The following is a 17,338-nucleotide window of genomic DNA, read 5'->3' as shown; positions in this document are numbered from 1 at the left end:
GTTTGTGGTGCAACGCGGTTGAACGTGGTTCGTGGAGCTTCCTCTGGTGTTGTATGTGTGGACGTTGTTCACTTTTTGGAAGTATGTTGACAGGTACTTGGGTGTCTTTGTGGTGTAGCGTATCTTGAAGACCAGGCCCAGTGCAAGCTGCTGCACTCTGTCAACTACTCGTAGCCAATCAAGGCTCAAAAAATGAGCAGCGGTTAGATGTGTCCTAGGGTTGAGGCCTAGCAGAAGCCTAACCAGTTTATTTTGGGCTGTCTGCCTCTAGTCCAATCAAATTACTTGGTTCCATGACGACATTGAATCCAGTGTGCACATCGACGAATTTACGAACGCGCCCTATATGTTCTAAACGGTATTTCCATCCTCACATTGTCTGAATTCATTAATATTTAAAAAACTATAAATATTCCACGGGCCCGATGGGAAGCTTTGGCGGGCCGCATTCGGCCCGCGGGCCGCCTGTTGGTGATCCATGGTTTAGAGCAGGGGTCTTCAACCTTTTTCAGCCCAAGGACCCCTTGGACGCGAGACAAACAGAACAGGGACCCCCATATGTATTTTATTTTATTTTATGTGTCACATTTTAAGGCCTATAATAACTTTTATATTGACTTAATTCACCTTTTATTCCACCTTATTATTTATATGCTGGGTTATTAGCCTATATGTGTTTATGATTGATAAAAAATATATAATTTACCGTTATTGATTAACGTTAATTTCACAACGAAGACCGAACTGCACCATTTTAGCTTGCTAGACAGGTGTGTGTTTTTTTTTAGCTAACGTTATGTTAGACTCTGCATCATGGGAATCATTTATTTTGTAAATAGTTTTTGTCAAAAGTAGTGTATTATTGCCTATTAATGCTTGTACTTTACTCAATATAATTTTTGTTATATTTTTTAATTCTCACAAATTATTTTGGTGAACAATTGTCAATTTGGTGAATAATTGTCAATTATTATGACAAACATTGGCGGACCCCCTGCAGTACCTCTGCGGACCCCTGGTTGAAGACCACTGGTTTAGAGACACAGAGAGCCAAAATGTGTTTTTATCAAAAATGTACTTCAAATATCATGTATGTACATCCCCATTTCATGGAATATGAATATGTTTTCATTTGTATACATGATGGTTGTCCAGGATCTGCTCAATCACATACTAAATGTATTTTGTTCTGCTTTACAGATTTGATCGCATGGCAGTGAGAAATGCAGACCTCTCGAGCGTGTAAAGAGAACACATTTGAATTGGGATTGGTTAACAGCAGGGATTGGTTAACAGAATTGGGATTGGTTAACAGCAGGGATTGGTTAACAGCAATGCCCTTTGATTTGCACTGAGCCAATGTGCACTTATCAGGAGACATGATGGCTGAGTGAATTTGCCATGTACCCGTTAACTGTAGCTGATGTAAATATAATTGACCAAAGTACCCAATTTTATCTAAATAAAAAACACAGCTACAACAGAGAAAGTGCACATTGGCTTATGCAGCAATAACACTGTCTTTTCATAAACTATTCCTATCCTTGCTAGACAGATGTTTATTCATCTCCATGTTGGATATGAAACCCATAACTAGATTAGTTCATATCATTTCAAGTGATTGTGACCAATGAAAGTAGCTAATGGCCCTTTATGCAGGCCTACACAACTTGAATTCAGTGATCAAAGATGGCTGATCACTTAGTATATTCAGCCAACTTTAGTCACCTCAAGCACAAACAACTAATGGGGGGTGATTCAGGTACAAACGTTTTTTAAGTTAGGTTTAAGTCAACTCTTAACCATGCGTTATAGTTTCTACTAGCCCCTAGACTCAATGTAAGGAACCATCTGACTAAGTTGTCAAATAGTGAAAGAAATTCAGTCAGCGCTATTGAAGACCATGTGCACATACAATGATATTTAGAGACCAAGCATTAATGACGAGACCAATTCTTAAAAATTCTCTCAATCTGAATTTTATTGTTGATATTGTTGGAATCCATCAATTACCTGCAGGGGTGCAAAGGTTCTAAACCAAATATTAGCGGAGGATGGTAGCACACGTTTTACAAAATTCTATATTCCATGCTCCTTCTAGATGTCCATTACCTAGCACATTGTGGCCAAGAGCCTCTGAAGATATTGCTCATCTTATGAATGATACTAACCAACAGACCTGGTATTAATTGGATGTAAACCATTACGAGAAACCTACCTACATTTCCTTTACCTATAGTCTGTCAATTCTGAACATAGACATGAGAAAACCCTGTTGGGTGTTGTAAAATCTCCCAGACAGACAATGATATTTCTTACTATGATTTATTTCAAAGAGTGAGTTAGCCACTGACACACATGCTGTTAGTCTTCAGACAGATTCAGTGAGCCATGGCATACAGAAGTTTCCCCCCCCTCCAGGTAGCCACTGGGGGATCCATCAGAAAAAGAAGAAAAAGCCAAGACGAAAAAAATAACCGTGACTTCATAGGAGGCAGGCAGTGGTCACCCCGTGTACACTCCCACCCCCTGAAAGTCCGCTCCAGTCCAGTCGAGTCTCCGCCTAGCCATACAGAGTCGGACAGTCCTATGAGTTTACACTGGGTAACATAGACATTGTGTGATTCCCACAGAGCACAACTACATAAGTCAAACTGCCATGGAAAGGGGTAAAAGTCAATTTCAAGACCAAATATTATGAACAGTTAACAAGATGGAGAACTTGATTAAAACTTTCATTCCCTTTGCGCCGGTGAGGCTAACACTCCGCTAGGAAGAAGAGAAAGGTCCGCTCCGTGGGGGCGATGACGCAGTAGTGGCTTTGAGGGGGAGGGGTGTTGGCGCTCACAGACAAAACCAGCCTGGTCCCTACAGTTAGTAGAGTGCGAGAGAGACTGGGGTTGGAGGAGGATGGGAGGAGCCAGGGCCAGGCTGCAGAGAAGTCCATACACTCACACGCTACAGATCAGAGCTGGAAGAGAAGGGGGAGGGGGGGGTGGTGATCTAGGGAAGGATATCCAGGAGCTAGATGTTTATACATGGTCTTGCTTTTCAAGGGGTTTAAGGCGGCTCAAGCGGTGTTGAGGAGGTCCTGGATGGCCTTCTGCTGCGTCTCATTCAGCGTTGATACACACTGCGTCCACAGTCCTCCAGAGACCTGGAGACCAATACATAGACATTACCACACTGCAGACTGACATTTCCATGCAAGTGTTATGAACTCGATTCACCATAGTGCTTAAGATCAACCTCTAAGTTAATTACGTGCAGACCAAAATGTTTGAATACTGATAGAACATGGGTTCAATTTCATTCCAACTGAAAAACAAATGGTCGCTAACCTGTACTTGACGGATGACGTTTGCCAACCGCTTGCTGCATGCGTCCTCACTTTTAACAGACTCGTTGGCAACCCCATCGGCAATGATTAGGAATATCTTGGGAAGATTTGAGTTGTCTGGTCCGAGGACAATAGGATTGTTGCTGTTGGGAGCAGGGAAGACAACATTTTTATTACTCTACTAGTGATTTCAATGGGGTGTCTAAAGTTCAAAGTTCTCCATTGAATATGTAGTGCATTATCTACCTTTCGATAAGGTCACATAGGAAGTCAAAGGTGTGAACGGCTTCCTCTTTGTCTTCGTTGAGGGGCAGCCAGGACAGCCAGTGGGGCAGGATTTCAGTGACGTTGGCACACTCAGGTCTGTACCTCATGACCTTACCCACGGCAGAGATGCAGTTCTCTGTGGCATTGACGTTCTCCTTGACCCTGGCATCTGCTGCCTGGATTACACCGACCAGGAGAGGGATGGCCTCTGGAAAGAGGTGGCAGCAGTGAGAAGCACATACATCTAGAAGGACACGCTTTGACACTAGCGATGCAATACAATCACATTTGTCACTAGCTTGTTGTAAAGTTCTTTATTAACGGACTGCATCAGAACTTAACTGCTAGCACAATGACTCCTACTTTACATAGTGGACGTTAACCAAATGAGTGGGCCCACATCATGGTGACAGCGCTCATGGTACATTGAAAATGTCAAATGTCTGCAGTACCTGTGCAGAAGGGTCTATAGTTTTCTCCTCCGTACTGGGCCATGACACCAACACCATAGGCTGCAGCCTGTCGCACCTCCGGGCTGGTGTCACACAGGGACTGGAGCATGGGCTGGAGGAAGACCTCGGCGTATTTGAAGGAGGAGGGGCTGCAATGCTCAACCACATCGTCAAAGATGCACAGTCCCCACTGTCTGTCTGCCCAGGGCCTGTTTGGACACTGTCACCACACAGGGGAGGAAGCAAGAGGTACAAAGTCAGCCAACATTAGAAACTTCAGATTGTTCCTCCCTCTGAAGTGAGAATGGGAGAGAGGTACAAATACAGTATCTGTGAGTGCATAGCTTGATGTCTGTTGCCCAATAGAGCTCTCAGGTCTTCTGACGCTGGTTTTCTCTGTGTACCACATGTACAAAAGAAGAGAGTTGGTGAGGCTGCATTCTCATTTTATGCACCCAAATTGTGGAATGCACTGCCAGTTTACATTAGGGATGCAACCTCAGCAAATATGTTAAGACTAAAAACCTTCTTTTTAATATTGCCTTTAAATGACTAAATAATTAAATTAAGATTATATAATGCAGTGTTTCCTCTATATGCATTTATTCGTGGCGGGCCGCCACGAATGAATTTCCTCCGCCACTAATTGATTCAGACAGTCCACTTTGATTCAGGCTGCGCAGAAAGGCAGCGAGTTATTATGACCGGAGAACAGAAAAAAAGCAGATTGAAGCTAGATTTAGGCCGCTTCCAGACCTACATTTCGTTACGATTTAGGGCGTAGTTAGTTACAATATGTTACAATTAACCTCGCCGTTTGTGTTCGCACTGCAATCGAGACTGAATCGCTCTCAACAGGCGCGAGGCGACGCGCTTTCAAAACAGTTTTGTGATTGGTCCGAATTTAGCGGGACATTTGGATTTCAGAAAATCACTTTCCTCTCTCTCTTCGCCCGTCGCCGGTCCCTTTAATCCCGTATCCTAATCGAAAACGCAACATCAGCGACGACTGTGGGTTATTGCATTTACTGCTGTTCTCTGGTTCATGTTCTTATACCAGTGCTCAGTATAGAGTATTTAAAATGAACATTCGTAATGTATGTCTCTGATGTTCATGGTCAATTAAATCAGCCTATTTTGTGAAACAAATAATGTTCCCGCTAATGGGTTAACCGAGCATTCTCGCACCTAACGCTAGCTTCGAACTATTCATAGCAATATGCGCGGGGCAAAAATAATCTATTGCCTAAAATCACCACGAACAGAACGGCAGAGGTACGGGTAAGCAGGGCTCATGTTGGTGTCATCAAAGGTAAGAGTTGGGTTTCTTTAACTCAACTGATAGCATTACCTTGCTGTTGTTGTTTACCGAATGCTCCATCTGACTGTCACTGTGATTTTACTTGTGTAAACAGTTAATGAGTAACGTTAGCCGGTTTTGTGCGTGTACTCTCATGTAGGCCTACTTCGTATTGATGAGCTGATGATCTTTCATTGTATGTATGTGACTGTCAGTCACAAGTTTATATTCTACGGATGTTGTTCAGTGCTGTATGCGCGTTCCCGGTTCCATGTGTACTCTACTCGTGTACTTCATATTCGATGAGCTGATGATCCTTCTGTGTGTGTGTGTGTGTGTGTCATGCGCGTTCAGCATGTTCCGCTGCAGCTGTAGGATATATTGGTATATTATATATATATATATATTGGCACCTTCTATATAAAATCACCTGCTCGGCTTTAATGACTTAACTGCTATTAAAAAAAGAATAATTGTTGCCACCCTCCAGTTTTTGTTGAAATTACGTCTTTGTTTTGAGCGCCAGTGCGCAGAAAAATTACCGCTCCGCCACTAATGTGAAAAATCCTGGAGGAAACACTGTAATGATTAAAGCACTTGTTTGCAGGAAAAGTGCTATACAAATAAAGTTATTATTATTATTATATTGGGCCTATATATATATATATTGATACTTACTATGAGATTGACGATGAGCTGTAGGAGCTGCTCAAACCACGGCAGCACTTTCTCTTTGTAACTGCTGAAGACAGAGTGCAAAATATCTGACACTTTGGTCAGTATGTACACATCGTTTTCATCCTGCAGAAAACACACAAGACAACCATGGTAGGAAACACAGCCAGAGATGGGACAAACCAGTCAAATCATGCTAGAAAACAAAACAAAACATGTTGATGTAGTACTGCCCAAGTCTAGGGCTGACTTTAGCTTGTAAACTTCAAATCTGCGTTGGATCTAAATACATCACGCACAGACTGATTAATAAGAAATGACACGAGAAGCACACGTTCTGAAAGGCTTACTTCATCTTGTAACGTTTCCTCGACCTGCTCGTCGTAGTCTTCATCCTGTCGCTTGGCTGAGGAAGAAGGTAGTAAGTACCATGGTCAGGATTTACAAGGATGGGTATTCCATATCAACTTCAGGACAGCAAATCAAGCTTGGGGTAACATGCATAGTCACTTACTCTGTCTTAGCTCCTGGTTCTTAAAGTGTTCCTCCAGTTTCCCTTTCAGGATGCCTCCCAGCTCCTCAAAATGCTCGTTGTTCAGGCAGCCATCTCCCATAAGCTCAATGCACTAGGAGCATAATATAGTCAGCATAGACAAAGACAAGATTGATATTCAGCATGGTTTAGAAGCTAAACACATTATATTGTGAAAAATTGTCCCTACTTGCGCAGGGGAGGGGGGGGGGGGGGCTTACTTTTGCGAACGAATGCATGATTTCTGATAGGACGTCCGAGTCTGGCTCTGTGCCGATGGACTTGATGAGGGCGTCACACATGAAGTGCCACATCTGGGTGAGGTACTCTGGGCCTCGCACCCGTGCACACTCCAGCAGCAGTGGCATGGACTCGGCTGCCGCCACCCGGACACGTGGTGCAGTCAAGGACCATAGCGTAAGCCAACAGACATACGACCGTGTGTACGTATACTTTCATTGCAGTGAGTCAGTATATATGGTCCCAACGGGAATCAAATCCACAACCGAAGAGTTAGCGCCATGCTCTACCAACTGAGCCACTCAGTGATGAGTTAAAGGCAAGTTTAGTATAACTTTTTTTAAGAAAGAAACTACTAATCCTCATCGGTAACAGACCCCACCTATAGGTACCACACAGCGTTCAAAGTGAAATACATCAACGGCTCCGCAAAAGGATATCATCATGGAAGTAGAACTTGAGCAGAGGCACCATCAGCTTCACCACTTGCTCTGTGTACTCCACGAAACCCTCCTTCAGCTCTTTGGCATAGCACACCTGGAGAACACAAAGAACAAAAACACGTTCAGGCAACGCAGAGACCTGTTCAACTTGAAATGCAAGATCGTAGCTTAGTAGCCTCAGAATGCAAAACAAAGCTCAAAAGTCAAACTCTTTAAGTAATAGCACAAATGGGGGGGGATTATCACAGGAAATTCAATGCCCCCAATTCAGTCCTCCTGAAGAGATGCTGCAGACTTCAAACAGAGAGGTCAGTGACTTGAGCTAGCCCTATGCCCGCCTTGTCTCCCAGCGCCAGTCTCACCAGCATCTGACAGGCAGTGGCCTTCTCCTCTAGGCCGGCTGTCTTGATGCCGAAGCTCTGCTGGTCGCCCAAGTTGACAAACTCCCAGCCGTCGTCCTCTGACATGTTCTCCATATCCTGGGCTGGAGAGCAACAAGCACAGACAACAGGGGATTATCCACATGCCGTGAGGAGTGGACAACATCATCCGCCTTATTCAGCTACAGGAAAGCTTCTTTTGTTAGCTACTGGAACTAGTAAGGTTTACAATTTGATGGGGGTTTAAGCACACTTGTAAGGAATCCTGTCAGCTCTATTAGGGACACTTCTACCTGCAACATTCAGGCGTGAATGAGGCCCTGGGTTCTAGCAGTACTTACTGTCCAGGAGTGCGACCTCTGGCTTGATGGAGGCGGTCTTCATGAGTGGACCCATGACCACAGGGAGGTACTGCTGGAACTCTTTGCCCAGGATCTTACACATCCTGGCCCAGGCCGAGATCATGTAGGAAATCTACAATACACACACGGTGAGGTTTACTATTCATTAATGCATTGAATGAGACAGACACACAAGTCAAACCTCTTTCTTACCTGTGGGTCATCGTCCTCCAGGTCGTTGAAGTCTGTCTGGGTCTTCAGGAGCAGCTGCATCACAGCTGAGGCATCAGGCATGAACTGAGAAAGCGGAAGAACACCGATGTCAGCGTCTCATCCATTGATGCATACAAAATGGACAACGTAGATCTGCAGTCTTGTGTGAGTACCTTTGTGTGTGTGCGTGTGTGTGTATATATGTATGGATGTGTACCTTCTCCTTGCCCACAGCCAGGCCGATGAGACTGATGCACTCGATGGTCTTCCCCCGGAGCAGCCGCAGCTCCTTCTGCACGGCGTTCTCCACGATGTGTTTGAGCGAGGGCATGAACAGGTCGTAGTAGGGCACAAACTTCTCTTCCGCCGTGTCGGCCACCGACGCAATAGAGGTCACCACCTGCTCTAGCACCAGCTTGGTGCCCTTCTGGATCAGCTGGGGACAGATGAAGAGGAGCATTAGCACTACTTACCTCAACACACTAGCACCAGACCTGGGCGAAATCAATAAACATCCCATACTTTCAAATACTTGCCCGGCATATGTATGAAAACACCACACTCAAATCTGGAATACTGTGGTTATTTTTCTGGTATTTGGCATAAGTGTAACCCAGGTCTTAACACGCATAACACACCTCCTGTAGCTTGGCCACCATGATGACATGTAGGTGTTGGACCAGGCTGTCCAGGTAGGGGATGAGCAGAGACTTGGGGCAGTCCTCTGTGAAGTTGATGAGGGCAGCGGCAGCATGGGCCTGAACCCGTGGGTTAGTCTGGTCCTCCATGGTCAGCAGCAGGGCCGAGATGACCTGCATGGTGGAGCACACAAACCAAGACTCAACATATGAGGTACTCTAGGCTGATAGGAGGAATTCAGAACATAAAATGGCGTACGCTCAGTTTCACCATCTCTTGTAAAGAAATTGACTGAATAAAAATCAATGGACATCAGAGCAGCGTCATATACTTTAATGTAAAGCAATTTATGTTGGACCTGATTTCAGGAATATGGGAATTGTACAACAGGCAAACTCAAAATCAAGCACAGCTCAAGTATTTGACTTCTGGAGTGAAATTGCATAGAGCTGGTGATGAATAATGAATGGGTATGGTACGTTGGTGTGGCAAAGGGCAATAGTACAATACCTTATCGTGGAATTTCTTTTGGAAGGTGGGGGCAAAATCGGTGGCCATCTGTCCAATTGCGTTGCATGCCGCATAGCGAACTCTGGGATGCTGGGAAAAAAAAAGTGGCAAGAGGGGTCAAACACCACCGTATGACATGGTGGGGAAAACAAAAAAACTTTCTAAGTGTCGGTCAAAGAGGCGGGCGTGTGCAACTCACTGGGTCCTGACAGAAGAGCAAGACGAAGCTGACAATCTCGTTAAGAATGGCCTCCATCTGCTGGTGGCAGCCCTCCCCGATGGCAGACAGAGCCATAAGGCCAGCGTGGCGGTACTTCCAGTCAGCTGTGGACACACCAACACAAGAGTTGCATGGAGTCCAAAAGGCCACGTCACATAACAAAACACACATGGGAGATGTAAAACATGATGTGCGGAGTTGTTTTCAGGCATCCTGAATGAGTCTTGTCCTGTTTGTCATGAATGTTTGGTGTGCACTGTATCATACAGTATGCATTTTGGGTGTGTCCACTCACGGTTCTGCAGCATCTGCATGATGTGTTGTTTGATCATGGGGAGCATAATTTTGCCACCCAGCCCACAGGCAATTCGGTCCAGGGCACTCTCTCCCGCAACTGCATTACTGTGAAAGAAAATAAGCACGAAAAAAGGACCATTACTTGATGTGGGCCACATTGTGTCATTCATCAATGACTGGGTATCAGGGGTCAGATTGTGTCTTGTCAGTATAACAGCTTTCCTGTGGACGATGTTAGACATACCTGTCAAAGTCATCATCCTCCAGCTCGTCAGCCATGGCCCACTCCTCATCCTCCTCCAGATCCACCATCATGGCCAGCATCTGAGGAACTGCACAAGCACGAGGCAAACACAGAAAGATGGCATCAGCACATTGGACAGTCTATATTCTCTAGGTTTACTCCAGATGAGTGAGTCTGGGAAAGTAGGTGCCAGAGAGGAGCCACAACTGACCGCTCTGAGCCACGATGGCGGTGTGTTTTCTCAGCATGGCAGCCGCGGTCTCTGACAGCGTCACAATCACCTCCAGGGCCAGCTGTCTCTGCATATTGGTCAGGTTGGTGTCTGCGCAGAGCTGAGGTAGACAAAAAACACAAACAGAGGAAATTAAGGCAAGTGCAAGACGTTTCTACGTACAGAGGGGTATTCCATCAACGTTGCTAAAGGAAAATCCAGGCTTAATTTGAGCTGTCTCATAAGACTTATAAATAAGGCTGGATTTGTTATAGAAATCTCAAGATTGATCAAAATAAGCCTGGATTGTCCTTTAGCGACGTTGATGGAATACCCGCCAGGCCTGTTGAAGTAGGTACCATCAATGTTTTCTCATACTGCCAGTACAATTTGGGTTTGGCAATGGTTGAATTTAGATACAGCAGACATAGACCTAAGCATCTGCCCGCCCCGACTCCCTTTCAGTGTCAAAACGCTCATGTTATTCAAAATATCTCAACACGCCCTTTGGCCATGTCAATGAATCATGACAACAGCCTACAGGGTTTGACTTGAGCACAAAACAGACCAAGAGTATGTCATTAAGCAGATAGGTAAACCACGTGGGCCCTGGGGTAGTAGCTCCTCTCACCTTCAGGCTGAGCTGCAGAGTGGCCTCCAGGTTGGGGCGCAGGTACTTGGGCGCCGTGTCGGCAATCTCCACCAGTGACTTCAGCACAGAGTCATCTGCCTGGTAGCACGACTCGTTCACAGCCTGCAGACACATTCACAGACAGTTACACCACCGTAAGGGGGACATCTGGTTAAGCCAATATTAAAGACACCATCTTAAGTGATATTCTACATCCCATTTGTATACTTCCCCCGCATGGCTTTGAAATCATAGGATTGGTTGAAGCATGCGCTCCGACACCAATCCATACCCTACACGCAGTTTTGATCCAAGTGCTTCAATTACACATTAGGTCATATACGGTAAGGGTATCAACAGGACACCTCTTCATGATTTACAGGGCTACTCCCTCACCTGCAGAATGCCGGGCAGCAGGTCAGAGAAGTGCTTCAGCAGGGCTGTGTTGCCCTCATTGGACAGCACGAAGGAGGCTGCTGCGCGGGCCGCCAAGGTGCGGATCTGGAGGATGACAGGGATATGAACGGGGTGCAGGATGAGTAAGAAATGCAGTTCAATTACCCAACATTTGAGACATTACCGGACATCCATATGCATTGGGTGCCAACACAATCTTTAAAATACGTCAGAATATATTTGCTCAAAGCACCCCCTTCATGGAGGCCTTCTTTAGTGGTTGGGCTAAGCAGAAAGTTGGGCTAAATTAAAATGATAAAATGTAGGCTACAGTCAGGCTTTTATTTCTAAAGTGCTACTTTTTAAACTGCAAATATGCAAGCTATGTAAAGCTAATATTCAAAGCTTGTTAGCATTTACAAATCATTTGTGTGGGAAGGAAGGAATGGTGAAGTGTTTCGACTGCCGAACATGTCTGTCATGGCCGAGGCCCTCACCTGTGGGTTCTCCTGGTCCTGCATGCACTGCACCAGCATGCGCTTGATCACATCCATGTAATGTTGCTGCTGGTTGCCAAAGATCCCTGGGAAGTTCCTGGACAGGACAAGAATCACAATACAAGTTTTACGTCATGTTCAGTTGTGACAAACAAAGCCTGTACTTCTACAGTTCAACACGGGAAAAGGAATGTTAAGTATAATAATAATAATAATAGTTGTATTGCCATGCAATCAACTTGTCAGTCAATTGTTTAAATTTGGAATTTTATGCTCTAGGCAAGGGCCATAGATGGCGACCCTGGAGCAAGTAGGGGTTCGGTGCCTTGCTCAAAGAGACCGACACGTGGCCAGCTAGGGTTCAAACCGGCGACCTTGCGATCATTAGATACCGGCTCTACCTCCTGAGCCACAGCTGCCCCGAGTCCAAGTCTGCTTAGAGGGGATCGGGGGGTTGAGTGTTTCTCACCAGAATATGTGTAGGGCAGCCTCTCGCAGGCCCACGTTGTCCGAGTTGACAGAGTCAAACAGGAACTTCAGCAACTCTGGCCACTGGTTGTTTCCATCATCATCTAACAGTGAAGCATTGATACAAACGACTCAGTCCAGTATACCAAAATCAGAGTTTTGAGATTAAACTAAAGCCAAGTAGTGAAAAAGTGACCAACAGTTAAATCTTTGACCGTACTCGAGACACGTGGCACTCACCAATGAGGTTGCGAGAGAGCTCTGCAGCAATGTCGCAGACCTTCTTGCGGATATTAGGCGAGGTCTCAGACTGGATGCTGGTCAGCAGCTCTGTCTTGATGACTGTCTGCATGTCCAACGTCAGGCCGGGGTAAATCTCCTCAAAGGAGGATGACAGCAGCCGCCGCAACAGCACAGCAGCCATCTGCTTAACCTGGGTGAGGGGGGGACACATTTCACTGTTATCATCTTCGTAATCTCCAAAGATATTTAGCATTATGAGACTGCATCTATTTCACTGCATAATAGCTACACCTTTGTTTGGCCCTCCCTTTCCCACACAGGCCATAACCTGCAGGTCCTGTCAGATTAAATTAATATAGATTACATATATAAATCTTCATTCACAGTAAAATGTTTAATCAACTTCCTAATTCTCTCATTTCTCAAAGTGAATATTGTGGCCTGAGTGAGACTTGAGTTTGACATGAGACCAGGTTCTGGTGACCAGAACCACATTCATTCAGAGGCAAAAAGATGGGTGTTTAAACAAATCAAAACATTCCAATTTGGCAGAGGTATGCCCTCTCTTTGGGTTGAGTGCCCTGCTCCCCTTTCATGGCTAAAAATATCAGCCACGAGGAGGGGGCCATTGAGAGGGCCAGCGGATGCTGGATGAACACAACCTGCCAAAATGTCAAGAGCATGAGTCATGCAAACATTACTGTCAAAGTCTGGAGGTGACAAGTGCTCTAGGATGTGCCAAGCCAGGTATGTCTGTGATAATTTTACATATATGTTAAGCATGCTAGTCCTCTTGTAAAAATAAGATCAGGGATATGCAGGTGCTTCATTACTTACAGAACCATGGGACGTTGAGTCGTCATAATGACTAGGACATTCTTAACATCCTAAAGAACAATCGCTCGTCTCCAATACTGAGCACAAGTGAAACCAAGCCACTAACAGCCCCCCAAAATATCTTTAATGGTTAAATTCAGTAAGTAAGGCAAGACATATTTTGAAACAGTGGTGGTGCTACATGAGCCTGTATCCAATATGAACGGGCATTTCAGTTTTCCCATTTGAAACCCTCTGATTTCTGCCAAATGCATTGTGACATATTCCACAAAATTACCTGTTACACTGAGGGCAAAGTAATTAGCAAAAGTGAAACTTCATAAACTTGACTCATTTCCATTGAAAATCTGTTCTGAGCATTCATGAATTCTCTGTGAAGACATGGGGCTTGTATTTGAGAGCTTCCATACCTCCTCAACGGCAGATGCATCTCTGATGGCCTGCAGCAAAAATGTGATCTTGGTCGGACCTGGGATGGTGTCATATGCCTCCTGCAAGGGAATGAATGGTGTCATTTAAAAGGAAACATTTCCCACACTTTTCCCAAAGCAGCATGACAGATCGCTGGAGGTGTGTGTGTGAGAAAGACAAATCAACCTTTACCCAAAGTGAACACAAGCAAATGCTTGTCTTCATCATGATACATGATTCAAGTTGAGCATCATGCAATAGTTGGCTGAAACACATGACTGGTCCTCTAAGCTATTCAAGGAATGTGTGGGCCGAACACTTTGTGACGACGTGGGGTTTCTCCAGCTGAAGCCTGAGGAATCCCAGGGTGGAGGCTGGAGCCACATGTTCACAGTGAGACATGTCTCATATCCTACCAGTGAGTTAAATGTTACTGTCTACTTCAGGGCTCAACACAGCATTCCATCATTATACAAAATAATTGCTAATTCAAACCTCTCAAGGGATTGGTTTAGAGGCAGCATCTAGAGGCATCATACTACATTCTCTGAATTCTTTCTTAACAGATTAGACAGCCAAAACACACCCTGAAAATATGCACAACACAAGTTGTATTTCACTACAGCTGGCATGGTTGGATTTACTAAATGCCAAGTCAGAAATGCTATGAATTATTAATTAAATTATCTAGATATGTACATCTGGCAGTATGACACACCCTGAACACCAGAATGTCTAAAACGGCCTAAATCCTTAGTCTATAAACGTAGATAGCTGGTTCCCTTGTGTGAGGATTTCAAATTCCTGCCTAGGCAGTAGGAAAGTCCCTGGACATCATGTCAGCCAGTGCGTGACTAAAGAATTCCGATGAGCCTATTCATCGCCGGCAGACACTCATTGTCTTTTAGAAAGGAAAGTGCTGACCACCGGTGGGGGATGAGTGTGATAAGATTTAACACCCGCATCTGATGTCAGGGTCCTGATGGAGAGGCGTTCAAAAACAATGCTGTACGGATTCCTAGCTGGGCTTTCGCACGGATACGTGTAATCAGTGGGGGGGGGAAAGAGAATTAGCCAGCTAGACAAATCCCCCTCGGACTGTTCCATCCAGTGTCAGTGAAAGTGTCACCCGGACGGTCACCCATGAAGATTAGCGATTTTGCTGTACAATTAGCTGTGTGGGATTACATGCATGCTTCCACGCGTGCTCTCGAGTATGGTTGGAACATTGCAATTTCGCAAACAACAAGTGACAGTCTGTAAGATGACTGTTCGCTACATGGTTAGCCTGCAGCCTGGCTACACGTCTTGAGTAGTTGTGGGCCGCTTCTAGTGCCTGTAGCTCTGCAAAAACGATTGAGACAGTTTCAATTTCATTTCAGCCAGTGCAACAACAGATTGTCTTGGGAGGACTCCATATAACTTCAACACCTTTGTTATACAGCTGGTGAACGCACTCGCCGAGGTGGCCAACGTGACGATACTGCTAATCAATTGAACGGCGCACAAGCAATGATGTCGCAAGCTTAGACGCGGCCTTTAGTTGGCTAGCTTGTGTAGCTAACTAGCTGACGGGTTAGCTAGCCAACTAACTTTCGGACTAACCACAAAGCAGTCTTCACTAATCGAAATTTAGCCATTTCTCGAATGCTATTTAGCTAAGTAACTAGCTTAGCCGCAGTCCACCGTCCACTCCGGCTCCACACGTGGGCTGGGCTTAGCTCGTCTGCGTTACCTAGCTAGCTCAGTCTGATAGTAACAGATACCAAGTGGTATTAACTTCAGCGCCATCGTATTCGACAGCATTTGTGAACTTACCTCTGACTGTTTTCTGACGTTGTTGTCAGGGCTCATCAGGTTGCCCAGCAAGAGGTAGAATTGCTGCTGCTCCGCCATTGCAGTGGGATCCAAAAAGAAATCAGCCAAGAGGGAAGGCGGAAAAGTGAACCGGCAGACCATCCGACCCCTCGCACGGGACACAATAAGCAAAAGGCCTTGATTGGCCTGTATTATTAACTCAACCTTCCGTCGATTGGTCGAATCTACAGGGATAAACGTACCCGATTGGCACACAAAATGACGCACCAAACATTGGCTGAGATAAAAGGCTAATGGTGAATGCGCCGTTCTTATTGGACAGAGGACTGCGGCGCGCCGGCGCGTGGAGTAAAATGGGTGGAAAGCGGAGCTGTACCGATGATGTCATTACAAAATATTGCGAAAGCGCGGGAGTGTAAGCAGAGTGGCCGCCACACGCACCCCACAATTGATAATAATAATAACCTTTATTTTTATAGCACTTTTCCTCTAAACATTGAGCTCAAAGTGCTTTAATTGATTGATGTAACCGACCATCTGTTCGCCTCTTATGTCATATTGAGCAACACTCCACGAAAGCAGCATTACTAGTATACATATATATATATATATATATATATATATATATATATATATATATATATATATTTGGGGAATAGTCCTATTAGCCCTGTCATCTGTTAACAAAGTCTCCGAGTCCTACACCAAAAACTAACATTGAAGCAATAAAATCATGGCATGTTAAATAAAGTAGATTTCATTGCAGTAGGTGTGACTAGTCTTCTATCTTTCATTCCCAATAAAACAGTGGGTCTAATCCTATATTTAAGTTTCCTATATCTATTCTAAATTATTGGTGGTGGCGAGGCTGTAGGCTGGGGTCACACTGCCAGAGTGGGCAACAACACAAACATACACTGATTTATTTGATTCCATGAGAACAACAGTAGCTATTATGCTACTTTTTCTATTTAGACCCGGTAGAGCTGTTGGCCTTTACATCAAGTTAGGAAGTTTCCTATGACAACACAAAATAAAGCCAGACTATGGAGGCAACCGTATAATGTGCTTAAACTAGATTGTATGAGGTTATGTTTGATGTACTGTACTGTAGTGACACATCCCATATAAACTAGTCACACATTGTTCAGGTGACTGAATACAGCACACAGATAAAGAACTATAACACAATCATATCCACTTTTTCATCTCGGTAAATCACTTTTACAGACTGAAATGCATGCTTAAATACATGAATTGGCATTTCACAATGCAATACGTTTACATTTACATGTTTGGCATTTAGCAGACGGGTCATTTTTTTATACGGTGCCTTTTCCGTCCCCAGTATTAAATCATGTTGTATTTTGTCTAAATTTGGACAAATACTAATTCCATTAGGTTTTTCATGTATAGTCAATTGTTATTTATTATGAATACAATTATATGGGCTTCTAAGTTGTTGTTTTCTACATTTTAAAAGCTTTGGTTAAAGATGTAAATTGGATTTTGCATGGGATTTGGGATGTCCCAGTGTTGTTCATTCAACTTCAATCCAAAAAATAACTATTAAAAACATATATATTTCCAAATATGTTATTATTATTATTTCATTTTCCTGATCAATATCTATTGAAATCAAATATAGTTTTTATCCATTTTTTTTATTTTGTACCAAAAATTAAGTTTTGCTTACAATATTGCTTGTCCCTGCGATCACTGTCCACCCTGTT

General features: G+C 44.4%; 1 protein-coding gene across 1 annotated transcript; it reads right to left on the bottom strand.

Moving 5' to 3' along the window:
• Positions 1-1,981: 1,981 nt before the first annotated feature.
• On the bottom strand, positions 1,982-15,705 carry kpnb3 (karyopherin (importin) beta 3). The gene is made up of 26 exons (XM_080525856.1): positions 15,606-15,705; positions 13,787-13,867; positions 12,537-12,729; positions 12,298-12,400; positions 11,829-11,925; positions 11,332-11,436; positions 10,936-11,058; positions 10,305-10,425; positions 10,094-10,181; positions 9,848-9,954; positions 9,532-9,656; positions 9,333-9,422; positions 8,822-8,995; positions 8,401-8,619; positions 8,184-8,267; positions 7,971-8,103; positions 7,612-7,733; positions 7,247-7,343; positions 6,788-6,960; positions 6,549-6,660; positions 6,385-6,440; positions 6,038-6,160; positions 4,060-4,279; positions 3,587-3,815; positions 3,342-3,483; positions 1,982-3,157 (listed from the first exon to the last, which is right to left on the bottom strand). The coding sequence occupies exons 1-26, from the start codon at positions 15,681-15,683 to the stop codon at positions 3,071-3,073; spliced, it is 3,282 nt and encodes a 1,093-aa protein (XP_080381982.1). The 5' UTR covers positions 15,684-15,705; the 3' UTR covers positions 1,982-3,070.
• Positions 15,706-17,338: the final 1,633 nt, after the last annotated feature.

This window comes from Nansenia antarctica (assembly GCF_963989245.1).
Source record: "Nansenia antarctica genome assembly, chromosome: 3".
NCBI lineage: Eukaryota > Metazoa > Chordata > Actinopteri > Argentiniformes > Microstomatidae > Nansenia > Nansenia antarctica.
The sequence above is the reverse complement of the archived record's forward strand: the minus strand, read 5'-3'. Positions and strand labels throughout refer to the sequence as shown.

What these genes read in the sequence shown, in the direction of transcription:
- kpnb3 (XM_080525856.1), bottom strand. Translation starts at nt 15,683, where the DNA reads ATGGCGGAGCAGCAGCAATTCTACCTCTTGCTGGGCAACCTGATGAGC. An exon ending in CTCTGCAGCTCAGCCTGAAG is followed by an intron (nt 10,426 to 10,935) that starts GTGAGAGGAGCT and finishes TGTCTACCTCAG; the next exon opens with CTCTGCGCAGACACCAACCT. An exon ending in CATGCAGATGCTGCAGAACC is followed by an intron (nt 9,657 to 9,847) that starts GTGAGTGGACAC and finishes GTGTGTCCACAG; the next exon opens with CTGACTGGAAGTACCGCCAC.